General features: G+C 34.9%; 1 protein-coding gene across 2 annotated transcripts in view; it reads right to left on the bottom strand.

Annotated features, from left to right (window-relative positions):
• Positions 1-214: 214 nt before the first annotated feature.
• ARL5B (ARF like GTPase 5B) overlaps positions 215-17638 on the bottom strand; it is a 30484-nt gene continuing 13060 nt past the window's right edge. For both annotated transcript variants that reach the window (XM_008268289.5, XM_051820627.3), the window contains exons 2-6: positions 15706-15766; positions 14016-14163; positions 10598-10681; positions 9320-9471; positions 215-6761 (exon numbers count right to left, since the gene is read on the bottom strand). In XM_008268289.5, the coding sequence (XP_008266511.1) occupies positions 6713-6761; positions 9320-9471; positions 10598-10681; positions 14016-14163; positions 15706-15766 (494 nt within the window). In that variant the 3' untranslated portion in view covers positions 215-6712. The remainder of the gene's footprint in view (positions 6762-9319; positions 9472-10597; positions 10682-14015; positions 14164-15705; positions 15767-17638) is intronic.

Raw genomic sequence — 17638 nt, 5'->3', positions numbered from 1 at the left:
GAAAAGTAACTTTTGTTACTCCTCAGCATTAGTCTCTGCTCCACCTGTTCTAGGATCAGCTGTATTACTGACCTTGGGTGCAAGGAGCCCCCACCACCTCATCCTTGCAATAAAATTTCCTGTTCTTTGTTACCTTAGGTGAGTTTCCATCTCTTTGAACCAAAAGACTGTCAAAGATATTTTACCTTTAAAAGAAAACACTTGGTTCACTTCATACTGGAAAAGTAATTTATTATGACAAAAATAAAACTGTTGACTGACAACAAATGAATGTTACTATATTGCACCATGATTGCAAATAAGCCAAAACCTGTCTAAAAAATAAACATTCCAGAGCAAAGAGCATCCTTTTTACTTGGGTAAGTAGTCATGCAAGCAACTCATTATAACATAAGAAATAAAAAACCTCAGTACCAGCAACCTAAATTTAACATATAAAATAATCATTTCCTGACAGTACTGAAATCTTATAAGATGTTAAGATATGTCTTTAAACAGACCTACTATTAGAAGAACATGCTTTAAATAAATTTCAAGAAGTGATGAAGTGAAAGAATTAATTTGCTTGCTTTTAAATTCTCTGTTATATCAAACCAACAGTACATATGTCGGTTGCTTGATTGGGGTTCAGAAGCAGTTTCTGGTGACATTTTTCTTTCCTCTTCAATACTAGAAGGTCATAGAAATCCAATTCATAATTGTGATCTAATTCTGTCTTCTATTTGGCCAAGCTCATTAGCTCAGATAGTTTCAGAGTGCTTTGCAGGCAGAAAGCCTGAAGGTAGACAGATAGATAACCCAACCATTTATATTAAAGTCTTAAGAAATGAACATGAATAAGAATATAAACATTTTAAAGTAGGTTTACAGTCTGAGACTGGAACTTTACTGAATACAGGGCCTGCTGCTGCCACTGTATTGCTGTAAAGCACCAATTTGTACTAAGAAGCCAATGTATGATTACAGTCATTATTCTCTGATGAGAATAAATCCAAGAGCAAGGGCGTAACTGCTTTCAGTGTTTACTGTTTCTATTTTTTAAACCAAGCTCTATGGAATAGACAGAGTAAAATTTATAATCAGTCTTTAATAGGAAAAAATCATAACCATCATTTTATTAATTTTCACTGAAATAGAAATTTTTTTAAAATCACGTTGAAAGTTTCCATAATCACACTGAACAGTTTACTCCAAGAGAACAACACAAGGGCTTCAAAGCCTCTACATCTCCTGAGGGAAATATGATTACAATGATTATTAGTCTTCTATGAATAAGGCTAAAACAAGGAAATAAATCCTACACTGAAAGTCTTTTGATAGATTACCAATACCGAAGGCAATATATTCACAGTATAATATAATCAAACAAATTGAAGGGTTTCCCATTTTAATTTACTAATTAAATATTGACTCAACATTTGCCCATGTGCTTTACCGACAACTATATGTGAATCAGATAAAGCATGTTAGCCTTGCTGGTGGTAAACAAGAATGAAACAAAACCTAACAAATTTTCTAATGAATGTTATCCCTTAGTTATGGTTTTGCATATTTCAAAATACAGGCTGGGTCAGGGGAGCATTTATGGCATTGTACAACATTCCACAAATTTTAGCAAAGCACCTTATGAACTGAAAAATGAGGTAACTTTTTAATTGAAAATTTCAAAGTTTGTGCAAAAAGAATATGTCCTTTTAGACCTTTTTTTTTTTAATTCCAAAAGCTATGCACAGCCCATTTTGTTATTTCTCCATCTCCAAGAGAAAATATAGATTACTGGTTTTTAAAAAATGCCAAAGATGCTTCTACATGATCATGGTCCTGAATACTAAAATTCTAAACAGTTTTCAATTTTTTTGCCACATCATATAAGCCATCTAATACTAGCACTTTCTATTAACTTTAACTGCCTTAAATGTTTTTTTGGTGGTGTTGTTGCCTTGTTTATATTTATTCGAGAGGCAGAAAGACAGCACGTAAGCTCTCAATGGCAAATTCACTCCCCAAACACTCTCAATGGCCCCTCACTGGGGCCAAACCTGAGAGCTGAGAGCTGAGAACTCACTCCATGTATTCCACCTGGGTGGCTGGGTCCCAATTACCTGAGGTATCACAGCTGCCTCCCAGGGTTTGCATTAGCAGGAAGCTGCAATCAGACAGGTATCAAACCCAGGCACCCTAATGTGGGAGGTCAGTCTCTTAACTGCCAGGCCAAACAACTGCCCCTTAATCTCCTTTTGAAGAATTTCTACTCCATCTTTGCCTTTACTTTCAAATGCTTTTGTTTTTAAGGTTTGATGCTAAACCTCCAAAGTAACATTTTTCAAACATTTCACCAAACCACAGACTTTAAAGCTGATTTTAGGCCAGCTGAACCCTACCATATTCCTACTTTAAAAATGTAGCTGAACACATTTTTATATTGACTTTTTCTGCTAACATTAGTTACTAAGAATAAAATATATTTTTTGGGGAACCTGGCTTTTTGATAATAGTCCTCACAATTAAATATGCATGAGACATGACTGGAAAACTAACTTTGAATATAAACCACTTTCAGATTTATGCAGACATTTGTACAATATTGACATTCTGGCAACATGGTCTTTTCAATATTGGTAAGTCAAACCCAACTCTAGCTTGGGGCTGCATCTTAAGGGAACAGCCTCTGAACAAACTATTTCCATCCACTTATTAAAGCCAGAAAAATAAACAAGATAAATTCTCTACAATAGAGTATTCTCAGTATACACTGAAGTCTTACAGGCAGTTTACTTGCAGTTTCTTAGCAATATGGCTTATCTTTGCTTTGGCATTGTCTTTAGCTATTAGTTCACCTTAAGTTGTGCAGCAGTTAATAATTGAAACCATTTTTGCTTTTTGATTATATATATATAGAAAATAAAATGATAATGGTAGTGGGTATCAAATAGAAGATAAAAATGAGTTTCATTTCATATTATGTACATTTCCCTACTATTCCAGGGTTTTAAAATTTTGATAGTCACATCTAAGGATTTAGAATTTTAAAACCAAAAGACTTGTTAGATCTCTAGTTTGTTTAACTTCCTGAGTTTGGAAAAAAAAAATAAAATAAAAGAAAGGCCATGTAGAATTGTATTAGGTCAGCTAGACAGATGATAAATGGCCAAATTAAGATTCAAGCACAATATCCAACCAAATAAGAAGCAACAATGCTGACTCTTGAAGTGTCTTTACCCTGACAAAAAGTAAAAGTTCTTTTGGGATTGAATTAGATGTGGAAGTTTTTTGATCCAAATCCATAGATGAAGCTAAGACTCATAAAGTCAGTCCTAGATAAATACCCGTGAAATTTATGCACCTACCGGCATAATAGCAGGTTTTTCCAATAATATTGTTTTACACAATTAAGTATTAATGACTGCTCTTCACAAGCAATTCTGTGTATAATTTATCTTAACATACTACACCAAAAAGACCTTATAAAAAGCTTTTATTGTTTTCTTCAAATTTTTTTTTTGTTTTTGACTCTCACAACTCTTCAGAGAATACTGCTTGTAGTACTGCCAGTATCACCCACCGTTTCCATGAGGAAACAATTATTTTCTTTTTATGCTATAGAAAATGAAAGTTAAATTATGCTGAATCAAAAATGACTACAGCCAGAGGGGTGGTGCCCATTTAAAAGTTATTTCAAACAATGATATAAATTTAGTATTTTTTCTCTAATGAATATAGAATAAAAATAATTATACCTTTAATCATACTAACACAAGAGCCTAAAAGCAAAAATTACATATAATCTTTAGTTTTCAATATATATATATATTAATGTTTCAGGTTTTCAGGAATTAAATTACATTAATAATAAAAATAGTCATTATATTCATTGATAAAAGGGCCTGTTAATTCTGAGAGTTCTCAAATGGGCTCCAATAAGAACAAAGGAGTTAGAGCTGCTGATGAGCACACTAAGTTCAAAGTCAAGAAAATGCCATATATGAACTTGCAAAGGAAATTTTACATTTCAGTTATATTGATAAGATTTCAATTAACATTTAATTTCTTTATCCTCAAATTGAAACTAAAATGTAGAATAATCGGCAAATCATGTGTCTGGTTCCCTTGCTTTCCAACTTACCAGAAGCTGTGCTAGGCAGTATGAGGAGCTAAAAGCAGCAGCTGAAACTCAAATTATCCCATTGTTGACCTAGTTAATATGACTTCTGAATAACAGATACAGAATTTAGAACTTCTCTCAAAATATGAATAAAGGCACTAATCATAAATTTCTCTTTTTCACCAGATGATATCTTATAATTGGTTGATTTACAATGAATGTCAGAATCAGTGTTTTAGTATTAGATACTTGCTTAGGTTAAAACATTCTCTTGGAGTAAAGAATTGAGTCAGTTTTCTTATTACTGTAACAGGAAATCGGTAATGAAAACCTATAAAATACTTTTTAAATGTTTTACATTAATTTCCTAATCAAATGTTTCCCAACCATTGGTACAAAATTGACCTGGATGCCAATTTTACTTTCAACAAATGGCTGACACAAAGCACTCAAATCCAAAACTAACAGCATGTTCAAAAAAACTTTCAAAATAAACTGTATTGTAAAAATTAAATAGCAAATTTGAGTGTTACTAGCTGTTTGACAAAATACAATCAACTATTAAAAAACATTTTCAATATAATGCTGATGTGGTAATACAAAAAATAACCATATAATTTGATAGAAGAAAACTGAGCCAGCCAATCTTATTAGCTAGAAGAAGGCAGATAATTATCTCACAATAACAAACACTGTTATACTAAATATGCTTTTTTCAGGACAGCTTATGAGAATTCTCTTCAGTTCTCACAGTAAACAATATAACCAAACAGAAATTCAGGCAAAGTGTGCTTTAGGTAAATGTATTTTCTTAATTCCTACCTCACTTCCCATCACACATATATATCCATATATCGATTTATATCTGCTTTTCTCTTACATTCTTGATTATGGGTTACATTAAAAACTAAACTAAATTAAACTTACAATCTACTTGGTACAGAATAACTAAGAAAAACATTCAAAACAAAATGGTATCTCCCAAAGTCCAAAAAGCTTTCCTCTGGTAATTTTTCATGTGCTATCACTAAATAGAAACCAGAAAAATGTTATCACATTCAACTAAACAAATTCAACTAAATATGATAATAAGTAACCTGAAAAAAGCAAAATTGAAATCAACTTACACATAAAAATTGAAAAAATACCACATTTGAACAGGTATTTTGATATTATGAACACTGAATCTCCATTTTTGATTCTAAGGAATACTGCAAGATGAAGTATTTTCTTAAAGTGTGCATTTTACCCCTTTCATTACAGCAAAATCACACAATTTAAATAAACAGAATTGAAATTGCAATAGTTATCTTCCCTCTTATGAAGGTATACACCATTTAGATTATTTTTCATATCAGTCAACTGCCTTGAAAACTTATTGCTATCCAATAAATAAACTTTTGAAGATTAGGACTTTAATTTTAATTGTTTCTTAATTTGTAAGTTTTTGAGAATATTAGCTGTCTCATATTTTAAAAGCTAAGATGAAACTCAGCAATTTTCTATAAAATTTTGAGCACTCAGGCCTAACTACGAAGATGGCAACTGTTTCAAGTCTATGGCAAGGACAATACCCTCAAGTAGGTATCAGAAAATTGCATGGTTTAAGTAATATACTGCTGGTGGCAGAAATGCTATGACAGATACTTCTTTCATTTTTAATAAAATGGACTGTTCATGCTTCTACTTTAGTTATGGCCCAAATCAGATGCGATGTCTTGTGCAAATAAAAGGACTGAAATATTTGCTGATAATAAAGTTATTTGTAAATTGATAGTAAAATATACTCTAATATTTTCATTTTACTGCTGGTATTCTTTAATAACTTCTGGTAATTATATATGCATTGAATAATGTGACCTGAAAATATCAGATTTATCCAATATTTACCATCAAAGGTGGGCTTTCAAATAAATGTTACTTTGATTTGTTTTTGACCAAATGTTGTAAGCAAAAAAGTGAACCTCATTCCTTTAGATCTAAAAACAGCCTACTTAATTTGCAGGCTAATAGCAACTTAAAATTATTTCATGACTTTCAATAATGGGGAAATTTGAAGGCAAGAACTCATAATGTTTAATCTTCCTTACATATAGCTTCTAGGCAGATTTCTTATAATAAATTCTATCCAAAAGATGAATGGTTTATAGAGTGAGCAAATAATTAGTGCTGGAGCAATTTGCAAGTGGTACCTGATGATTCCTACTACTACTCTGTGAAACCAGTAATTATCTGGTTAGGAGGGAATGGTGGTCAATAATTTAAATAAATTGCTAATTAAAGTTATAACAATACTTAAGAAAACGTTAAACATATGACAAATATTTCTTACAAGGCAGTCATTGAGTAATTAGAATAAGCAGTCAGAAGAATTCTGTCGCAGAAAACAGAGTAATACATTATGTTCATCAAACTGAATATTAGTGCATTTAAAAAAAAGTTAAGAAAAAAATCTTTTATGTTCCAGTTCAGCTGCACTTGATTCAAGTGTTGCTCATAGAGGTTTGTGTTGTTATAAATTAAACATGCTGCTGCCTTAGCAGCCAAAGGTACTAGGAAAAAATGTTCATGTCACAGAATAAATAGAGGAGTCTCTTTGAAGCAGAAAAGTTATCTCACACCAATCCGGGAAGTCATCCACTCCAGACCTTGGCATAATCTTAAACAAAAGCAGAAAAATGTTCAAAATTAAAAACTTAATGCTTAAAAACTGAAAGTACACTTACTATCAACCAAAGGTTGACACTATAATCACTATTTATATACTTCAGTGACAACATTAAATTAAAACTATAATATGTAAAATGGAAGGTTCACTTAAACAAAATGATCTTAATCAGCCAAGCAATACAAATTTTTTCAGTGTTATTTTGAAGACTGTAAATACTAAGCCCTGCCAGTCCCAAACCTTCAAAATGAACCAAAATTGAAGCCAACAGAGAAAAGACGGTAGAAATTTCACCTTACCCTCTACATTCTAAAGAATGCAATGCTTACAGCCCAGTCTTTATTTATTTTTTTTAATTGATTTATTTATTTGAAAGGTAGAGCTATAGAGAGGCATAGGCATAGGCAGAGAGAGATAAGTCTTCCATCCCCTAGTTCACTCCCCAAAAAGTCACAACAGCACAGTCCTAAAAACTGGGCAAGGGGCCAGCGCCGTGGCTCACTTGGTTAATCCTCCGCCTGCGGTGCTGGCATCCCATATGGGTGTCAGGTTCTAGTCCCAGTTGCTCCTCTTCCACTCCAGCTCTCTACTTGGCCATGGAGGGCAGTGGAGGATGGCCCAAGTGCTTGGGCCCTGGCACCCACATGGGAGATCAGAAGGAAGCACCTGGCTCCTGGCTTCGGATCGGCGCAGCGCCAGCCATAGCAGCCATTTGGGGAGTGAACCAATGGAAGGAAGACCTTTCTCTCTGTCTCTCTCTCTTTCACTGTCTATAATTCTACCTGTCAAATTGAAAAAAAAAAAAAAAAAAAGGGCAAAGATCTACACATAGCTATTATGTTGCAAACTTTTTTTTTAAGATTGATTGATTTATTTATAAGTCAGGGAGAGCGAGAGACTGAGATCTTTCATCTACTGGCTCACTCTCCAAATGCCTGCAACAGCTAGGGCTGGCCTAGATTGAAGCCAAGAACCAGGAACTTAATTTGGGTCCTTCACATGGAGCTACCATCCAAGGAATATTGGCAGGAAGCTGGATCAGAAGAGGGGCACTCTGGACTTGAACTGGATACTGGCATCTCAAGTAGTGGCTTAATCAGTAGTGTCAGAACACCAGACCCCAACAAGCTATTTTTAATATGACAAAAACTAACAATGCTGATTTGAGTATAAGTAAGTTCTTGGCTATAGACCAGGTAATATAAGGTAAACAACACTTGGGTTCTCCTTGTCCTCGTATGTACACTGAAATTCTTAGGAAAGGAAGAGTATGTTATAATGTTATAATGAGAATTGTCTCAAATATTTATTATATAGGAGTATGCATCTCAAAAGGACTCCTAAATGAAGGAGATCTACTCTTGTGGAAAGCTGGGAGTTTAAGGTCTAAGTTTTTTTTTGTTGAAAATATGAGATTTCTTTAAAGCTTCTTTGTTAATTCAGTTGACATTAGTTATCTTTCAGTTAGTAAACGATAAAAGTAACAACAAACACAAGATTGTGAAAACTGAATTCAAAAGTTTATTATGGTATTCTGCTTTTTAAAGACTGATTGATTTATTTGAAAGGCAGAATCACAGAGACAGAGAGAGAGATCTTCCATCTGCATCCCTGGTTTATTCCCCAAATGAACACAAAGGCTGGAGCTGGGCTGATCAGAAGCCGAGAGCCAGGAACTTCATTTGAGTCTCCCACAAGGGTGCAGGCACCCATGTACTTAGGCCATCTTCTGCTTCTCTCTCAGGCACATCAGCAGGGTGCTGATTTGGAAGTGGAGCCCCCAAGAATCAAACCACTGCACATATGGGATGCCAACACTGCAGGCAGCAGTTTTACACACATACTGCGCCATAGCACCAGCCCCTTATTGTGATATTTTTAAAGCAAAGCGTTACACTTACATTAAATTATTTCAGAAAGGGCGGGGGTGTCGGGGGCGGGGGTGTTTGGCACACTGGTTAATATGCCACCAGGGATACCTACATCCCATATTGGAATGCCTTGGCTCAAGTTCTGGCTCCACCCTCCAGTCTAGCTTGCTGTTAATGTGCACCTGAGAGGCAGCAGGAGATGGCTTACATAGCTGGGTTCCTGCCACCTACAAGCAAAACCCAGATTGTGTTTCTGGATCCTAGCTTTGTCCTGGACCAGCCCTGGCCAAACAATGAATCAGCAGATGGGAGATCTCTCTCTGTCTCTCTCTCTCTCTCTCTCTCTTTCTCTCTGCCTTTCAAATAAATGCTTCAGATTGGCGCAGCTCCGGCTCTTGCGGCCAATTGGGGAGTGAACCATCAGATAGAAGACTACTCTCGCTCGCTCACTCTCTGCCTCTCCTCTCTCTGTGTAACTCTTTCAAATAAATAAATAAATCTTTGGGAAAAAAAAAAGTAATTTCCACCTTGTAATCCTAAAACACAACATACAACATATCTTTAAGAATAGCAACAACAAAACAGATAGGAGCCAAGAAGAAAACAACACATTAGCATAAAAAAACTAGAAGAAATCTGAAAGAAGCCGCAATTCCCCTCAGACTGATCAACACTTACCCTTCTCCCGTTAAAGCACAGCAGGACTGAATGTGCCATGGATGATCCTTAATTGAACTAAGGGTGAGGTATTTAGAGATTTCAGCTGCTGTCATACACCCTTTCATATCCTGTTTATTTGCAAAGATAAGAACTGCAGCCTTCCTTAAATCCTGCAATTAACAAAATATTCCTAGTAAATAAAATATCACAAGTCAAAATAAACTGATGAAACAGAAGGACAAAATCTATTCAGTTGGACAGTTAGAAAATAATCTCACATAACCTTGATTTAACGATTCATTCCAACAAGGATTTAATTTAAACTAGATAATTATATTACTAATTCTTGGCCAAAAGGGTCATACTAAAAAGAAAATAAACCTGAAACCTAAATATTAACTGCAAACTATACAAGCAATATTCTAATGGGAACATATGATAGTATGTTATCAAATACTATAGTTTCTCCAAAATGTAAACTATTATAGTAGATGTGAGAGCTGGGAAATATTTACTATTTACTAGTATTTATATAAACTTAGGCTCCTGGATTAATGTTTGCTGTTGCATTTTTAATATTATCCAAATGTTAGAAATAAACTTTGTGGTCATTAATAGAAAAGACCAAATGTGGTATATTCATACAGAATATTACAGTTAAAAGGAATGAACTAAAGCTGTATTAACATATATAAATCATAACGTTGTATGAACAAAAGGAAGTTATGGAAAAAATGCACATTATGATACCATTATATAGTAGTTCAAGAACATGGAATACAGTATGTACAACTTAGATACACAAAAATGTAGTAAAATTATAATAAGATTAGCAACAATAATAACCACTTTAAGGATACTAGCTACTTCTGAGAAAAAAAGGAGAAAAAATCAGATTGGAGAGGTCTTGTATCTGGTGTCTTATGTTAAATGATGAGTGCATGAACGTGTTTTTATTGGGTTAGATTTTCCATATACTCAAATTATTCATTAAAAGACTTTTAATCATAAACTCTGGGGGGAAGACAGAATTTTCCTTTTTCTTACTCCATTTATAGAAATTAAGGCATGCATAAATGGTTTTAACTTTGAAAAATCTTTGCAGTAACAGTAGTGGTTTACATATTAATGTTTTAAGTTTGACAAAGTAATGAAAAATTCTGTCTGTGAGACTTCCAATTTAATACTCACACATTAAGTTTTGCTAATGATGAAAAAGCCAACATCACATCAATCTTTGTAAAAAAGGAAAACCACTGCACAGATACTTTACTAAGATTTGCTTTCAAAATTTACCTCATGAGCCAACATTCTGTATAATTCTTCTTTTGTAATAGCTAGTCGTTCCCTGTCAATGCTATCAACTACAAGAATGATGAACTAGAAGACAAAAACAAAAAAAAAAAAAAGAGAACAAGATGTTGGAAAGTCTTTTGCAGTTCTACCCAAGTGACATACATACTTTCTTTATATTATCATTACTATAAAACATGAACTGCTATTTTATCATAAAGATTGTACTATTACTGACTCACATCAAGCAGTAAAACCCAAATATTTATAGTAAGAAAACAGTAATTCATAACTTTAATAAACAAATACCATGTCCAAGACAGTTTCACTGTCTTTAAAGTACTCTACTTAATCTTTCATTTAAGCAATCAATAATTGTTTAGTTATTTATGTTTAAGACAGTCTTTGACCTATTAGAAAGTTAGTCTGAAAGATAGACACATTTTTAAAAGCTAATGAATAACACATCTTAAAAATAAAAGATTTATTTATTTGAAAGTCAGAGTTAGAGAGAGAGAGGGAGAGAAACCGAGAGAGATCTTCCATCTGCTGTTTCACTCCCCAGATGGTTACAATGGCCAACCCAGGACCAGGCCAAAGCCAGGAGCCAGGAGCTTCATCTAGGACTCCTACATGGATGGCAGGGGCCCAAGTACTTGAACCATTCTCTGTTGCTTTTCCCAGGCCATTAGGGAGCTGGACTGGAAATGGAGCAGCCAGGACATGACCAGCATCCAAGTGAGATGCTGGTGCTAAAGGCAGGGGTTTTACCTACTATACCAGAATGCCCTAAATAAGGTACTTAAAAAAAAAATCAACAGCAAAAGCTCTAGAAAAAAATGTGTTAAAATTATATAGTTGGGCATTAATATGCTAAAGGAACATACAGGTAAAATGAAAGACGAGAGCTAGGAGTAGTGGAGAAATCTGTTGGTTAAGGTGTACATGGAAGAAAAGAAGGTAGAAAAAGGACACTAAAAATTCAAGCAACTTCAAGTGACTAAATAAAGGCAATTTTGATAAGCAAAACTAAAAAAAAAAAAAAGCATAGTGAGAAAAGTCCCCTAAATTGAGCATATTTTGCAGAAGAATAAGAAATTAGATTAAGTGGTGCTAAAGATTATATGCCGTAGGGGAATGATGCAAAATAAATTGAGACAGAGTAGAATCAGGCTATAGAGATGACTTTAAAATTAGGGAGGGACAACAAGAGTAATTTGAATGTAAACAGAGACAGGCATAGAAAGGGATAAAAAGAAAAAGAGAAAGAAATACAGCAAAGTCAGAACAAAGTATGGAATAGTATTTGACGGACAAGGAAAAGAAGGAGTCAGGAAATGGTCAGCACCTGTAATTCTGTGCATTATAATGCAGAATTGTAGCTTTTCAGGATGACTGACTCCCGAATGTAAAAAATTCTCAAAAAGCAAGATGACAACGAAGAACAAAGTGATTACCGAAACACAGAGAAAAGATCTCTACTTGGGACCTGCAATTGCAAATGCTATGTGCTATGCTGACGTGCTTCAGTAAAGGTCTTTGTATCTGTAGTAAGTTTGATATTCTTGTAGAAATAGTTTATTGAAAGAACATTTCATACAAAAAGGAATCAGCAATAACGCATCTCTTTCTGAACCCATGTGAAGTCATCTAAGCTTTTCACCAGTTTCTTTTCTGTTTTTTTTTTTTTGTTTGTTTGTTTGTTTTCCCAAGACTTATTTATTTATTTGAAAGGTAGAGTTACAGAGAGAGAGAGGCAGAGGCAGAGAGAAATCTTCCATTCGTTGTTTCATTCTCCAAATGGCCATAATGGCTGGAGTTGGGCTGATCCAAAGTCAGGAGCCAGGAGCTTCTTCTGGGTCTCCCACATAGGTACAGGAGCAGAAGCACCTGGGCCATCTTCCACTGCTTTCCCAGGCCGTAAGCAGAGAGCTGATCAGAAGAGGAGCAGCCAGACTTCAAGCTGGTGCCAATATGGGATGCTGGAGGAGGCCTAGCCTACTACGCCACAACACTGGCTCCTTGAACACTATACTTTTTAAATGCCTTAAGTACACATGGACCATCTATAATGAACTTGAACCTATTTACCACAGATAATTGCTATTTTCACATCTGGAGTCACATGGTGAAATGCTGTTCTTCCCTTATTTTCTAACATATTCTTGATTCAGAATATTAGTTTATTGTATAAATGTATATTAAGCTATGCTAAAACCAATTTTCTGCCTGCCTTCTTAAATAAAATAACCACAAGTGCTAAATATCTATGCTGTACCATCCTGTTTACTATTTACACATTACACAAAGGGCCTGGCATTGCAGTACAGCAGGTTAAGGCACAGAGTTAACTCCTGTGCAAAGCTGGCATCCCATATAGGAGCACTGGTTTGAGTGCTGGCTGCTCCGTATCCAATTCAGCTCCCTATTAATAATGTACCTGGGAAAGCAACAGAAGATAACCCAAGAACCTGGGCCCTGACAACCATGTGGGAGACATGGATGGAGTTTCAGGCTCCTAGATTTGCTTGGCCAGGCTCAGCTCCAACCATTTTGGTCAAATAGGGAGTGAACTATGGATGGAAGACCCACCCCCCACCTTCTTCTGTGCCACTCTGCCTTTCAAATAATTAAAATAAATCTTAAAACTTATTCATACGCTATTAGTCTAAATCTAGAAGAATACATGGTTTTTATAATTAAATAGGAAACTGTGTTTAGCAAAAATTCCTTTTGTTATATTCCTCCTCCCTTGCTTTCCCCAACTCAAATTTTTAAAAGGTTTCATTTTAGAGAAAGTAACTGGTGAAGTGCACCTCTTTGTAAAGAAAAATTACATGGATGCCAACAGTACTCTAATATTCTCAAAGATAAACCTCTCTCAACAGCATTGCATGGTCTTGGAAGAGAAATAAAAGCAGAAATAGAAGATATTCCAGATTTGTTTGTTCAGGCTGGCTCTGAACTAACAAAATAATAAATAACAATGCCTTCTAGGAGATGGTCTGCAAATCAATTTTTTAAAAAATAAAATAAAATCTCATCACAATTTTGAATGTTGAACTCACGTTATTCGAAAAGCTTTTATTAAATTATTCTTAAAGTATGTTATTTCCCTCTAATCAGAGCTTTAGCAAGTTGTGAGCTCTAAGAAAACATAATATAATTTCTCCTGTGTCAAGTTTCTCTATGCTTGGAGATAGTATAGTGAGGATAAACTGTGAGCTTGGCCAACAGTAAACACTGCAGTAATAATTGATCCTAATACTTTTTTTATTTGCCTTTTTTCTTTTATTTGACTTCCTTACAAAAAAGGATCTTACTGAAAAGCAACTGTTAATATGTCTTTTGTATAGCATACCTATTTCTGCATTTGCTCTTTGGTTCTTTTTATTAAAATTCAAAAGTTTTCTTAGCATACCTCTGTGTTTGAGTAATATGTGTTCCAGGATGACCGCAGTGACTCCTGACCACCAATATCCCACATAAGAAAATGAGTATTTTTCACAACTATTTCTTCAACATTGCTTCCTATGGTTGGAGAAGTATGAACCACTTCATTCATTAAGCTGTTGAAAGACAGATATCATAAAAACTCCTTTGTAAATCTAAACATGAAGCAAGTTTTAACTCTACAATTTTTAAGATAGATTAACCTTTATTTATGAGCACCAATGACAGTAATCATTTGCATGAAAATAGAAACTTGGAGAACTTTTGTGCAAATAAACATTTAGATAAATTATAACTCTTGAAGGAAAAATAATTTTTGTTTTTTACTGATAGAAAGAACTGAAGGCTTGATTCAGAACACAGTTGTTTGAGTCTGCATTTCTGTGGCTCCCAATCCTAACATCATGCATTGTTATCAGATGAGAACCAATGCTTCATCCTGAAAAAATAAGTTTGTGGGTGACCGTGACACTAATACTTGCAAAGTGGTAAACACTGGATGGTAGGCTATCCATGATTTTGAAGACCGTCTATCTATGAAAACTGAGACTTGGCTCAGCTATAAAAATTAGTTCAGCCTTAGTAACCTAAGCTACAGTCTTAAAAAGATGAGGCCATGGACAAATGAAAATGTTACTTAAAATGAACTATATTTAGACTACTGATGCTTATACCAGTTGTACAACCATAATCATTAAGTTACATTAATTAATATACAAAATCAATATTTAGTTATGATAATAGGCTAGTACTACACTGGATGAGGCTTGCAATTCTCTCTTTTGGGTTTTACACACACTTTTGAAGTTATGTGCAAAATTTTTCAATGAAGACGATCAGTTTCTGAAATGTCTGTATTCTGACTGAAGACTAACTCACATAAAAATACTTAGCAACCAATAAATGAAAATGTTTTAAAGAAAACAAGCAGATCTTCTACTTTGAAAGAACATGTCATAAATTTAGCAAAAGTAGCAGAAGAAAATGTTAAACATTGGTTAAGTATTTTTTGGTGGGCTGCATGTACTTCTAAGGCAAGGTGAGGTGGGAAGAGGTTACAGGTACACAGTGGTGAGACTTATAACTGTTAAAAAAGATCATTTCATTGGCAATGAAAGATAATGGGAGATATTTTGACAAGTGGATTTGACAGCTGGCTGTTAAAATTTCCTTAAAGATAAGTATTGCACTTCTCTGAAAGTTTCAAGTCTTTCTTTTTTTCTTGTTTATAGCAGTGTTTTCAAGGTGACTGTCATTTCTTTTGATGCAATGCCTCTGGCTTTGTTAAATTCCAAAGCTATCAGAAGAATAGCAGTAGATTCCTAGAGATATCAATCTATTCACAGGAAACCTAGTGTGACAGGATCTAAGTGGAATCCACTTGACTGCTTCTCAGCACTATAACATGTGCTTTATTTATTCTGCTTTACTATGAATTCTTTCAAGGCCAGAGAAAGTGTGATGAGTGTTTGTTGAGACTTTAGCATACAGTAGTTTATTTCCCTTGCTGTTTTGAAATTTTGTGTTTAGAAATGTAAAACAGTGAATGCTTAAATTTTCCTATCATATTATAAAACTGAATAAGAATGTTATTATTAATTATAAAAAGTTTCAATAAGTGAAATAATAAAAACTGTTAAATAAACACCCATACTTACAATTGATAAAGAATGGTGGTTTTCCCTGCATTATCCAGTCCCACTATAATTACTTTGTGTTCTACAAAAAGAAAGCAAACCATAAACATTTAACAATGCTTCAAACTACAATTATATGTTTTCAACAATAATATTAATTGGCTTGTTAATTCAAATCATTTCCTGTATATCTGCTATTAGACTGCTAAAATACTGAAACTTTATGATGCCAAGGCTGCTTGTCTTTGGTGAGGTAATCTATGAGTATTTGTGATGATCTCTAGTTTTCGTAATGTAAGACAGTATGAGAGACTGGTAAGAAGAAAACACAGGAAAACTTGGTCATTTATATTAGATTTTGTGGAGGTGGGTCTCAAATATTCACCGAAATGACATTAAGACTCGTAAGTCAAAATTTTTTTTTTCAGTTAAAAGTTTCCCCTGATCAAATTAATTAGGCTGTTTTTACACCTAAAAGCTTTGTCAGTTCCATATACCAGGATTTTATTATTTCCTCTATTTAAAAATCCCATTTTAAAGCTTAAAGCTAAAATGTTTCCCCATCACTAAGACACACATATGATCAAGCAGTTTTTCATTCCTCCCGCTAATTTAAAGATGTAAGCATTTACTTAGTCTCTAATATTTTTCAGTCTGGGTTCTGTAAGTCTTCTGAGCTGATACTGTTTCTGCTCTTTGTTCAATGAAAAATCTCTTCCAGTCCTTTCCTCCTTCTGGTGCCACTTTCATAAAGTTATTTTGTTTGATGGTTTTTGGCCTGAAGTCTGTTTTGAATAGAGAGAATGTGGCCGGCGCTGTGGCGCAGCAGGTTAACGCCCTGGCTTGAAACACCAGCATCCCATATGGGCACTGGTTCTAGTACCGGCTGCTCCATTTCTAATCCAACTCTCTGTGGCCTGGGAAAGCAGTAGAAGCCCTTGGGCCCCTGCACTCTCCTGGGAGACCTGGAAGAAGCTCCTGGCTCCTGGCTTTGGATCGGCACAGTTCCGGCTGTTGCAGCCACCTGGGGAATGAACCATCGGATGGAAGACCTTTCTCTGCCTCTCCTCTCTCTGTGTAACTCTTTCGAATAAATAAATAAATCTAAAAAAAAAAAAAAAAAAATAGAGAACAACTCAATATCATCTTCCCTGCGTTGTAACACATATGGATATATTAAAGATTTCCATTCTCCATAGAACACCTAGAAAGTTACTTGAGAACCTGGACAGGGTATGGAAGAAAAAAACAAAAGAACCACATCACAGTCAGTTTGAGGCCAATGGTGGCACATCTCATATCAAAACTCTGCTCTTCTGGATACCCTCTAATGAATGTCAAAATTCTGATGATACATTTACTCAAGTATCAGTTTATATCCTAAGTCTTCATACTGCAACAGCCAATTGAAGAGGAGCCATAATTTACACAAATGTTCTCGAGTCAACAAATCATCTTTGTATCTTCCTATACCTGTACACTGCAGGTACTGCCCAGATAGTACTGCAGAATAAACAGACACGGTCCTGTGGAAGGGTTATTTTCATTATGGCAAAAGCTGCTTTGTAAAATAAAACAAACAACGAAGTTTGCTTATTGTTAACTCACTGTAATTCTCCTTCTTTTACTCTTTTGATTCATATCCCTTAATTTTTAATGGAGCCAGTCCTGAAGTGTTGACATTTGTCCTTTGTAGTGCAATGACAAGACTCTGACAATAACTGTGACATCTGTAATTAAGATAGGGCTGGCACTGTGGCACAATGAGCTAGGCTGCTGCTTGCAATGCGGCATCCTATATCAGAGACCAGAATTGAGTCCCAGATGCTCTGCTTCCTGCTAATGTACCTGGGAAGGCAGAACAGGACAGCCTATGTACTTGCGTCCCTATCATCCGTACGGGAGACCTGAATGGAGTTCTAGACTCCTGGCTTCTGCCTGTATCAGCCAGCCT

Source organism: Oryctolagus cuniculus, chromosome 13 (genome assembly GCF_051225735.1).
Source record: "Oryctolagus cuniculus isolate XC-2025 breed Fujian yellow rabbit chromosome 13, ASM5122573v1, whole genome shotgun sequence".
NCBI lineage: Eukaryota > Metazoa > Chordata > Mammalia > Lagomorpha > Leporidae > Oryctolagus > Oryctolagus cuniculus.
This window is presented reverse-complemented; position numbering and strand designations above follow the sequence as displayed.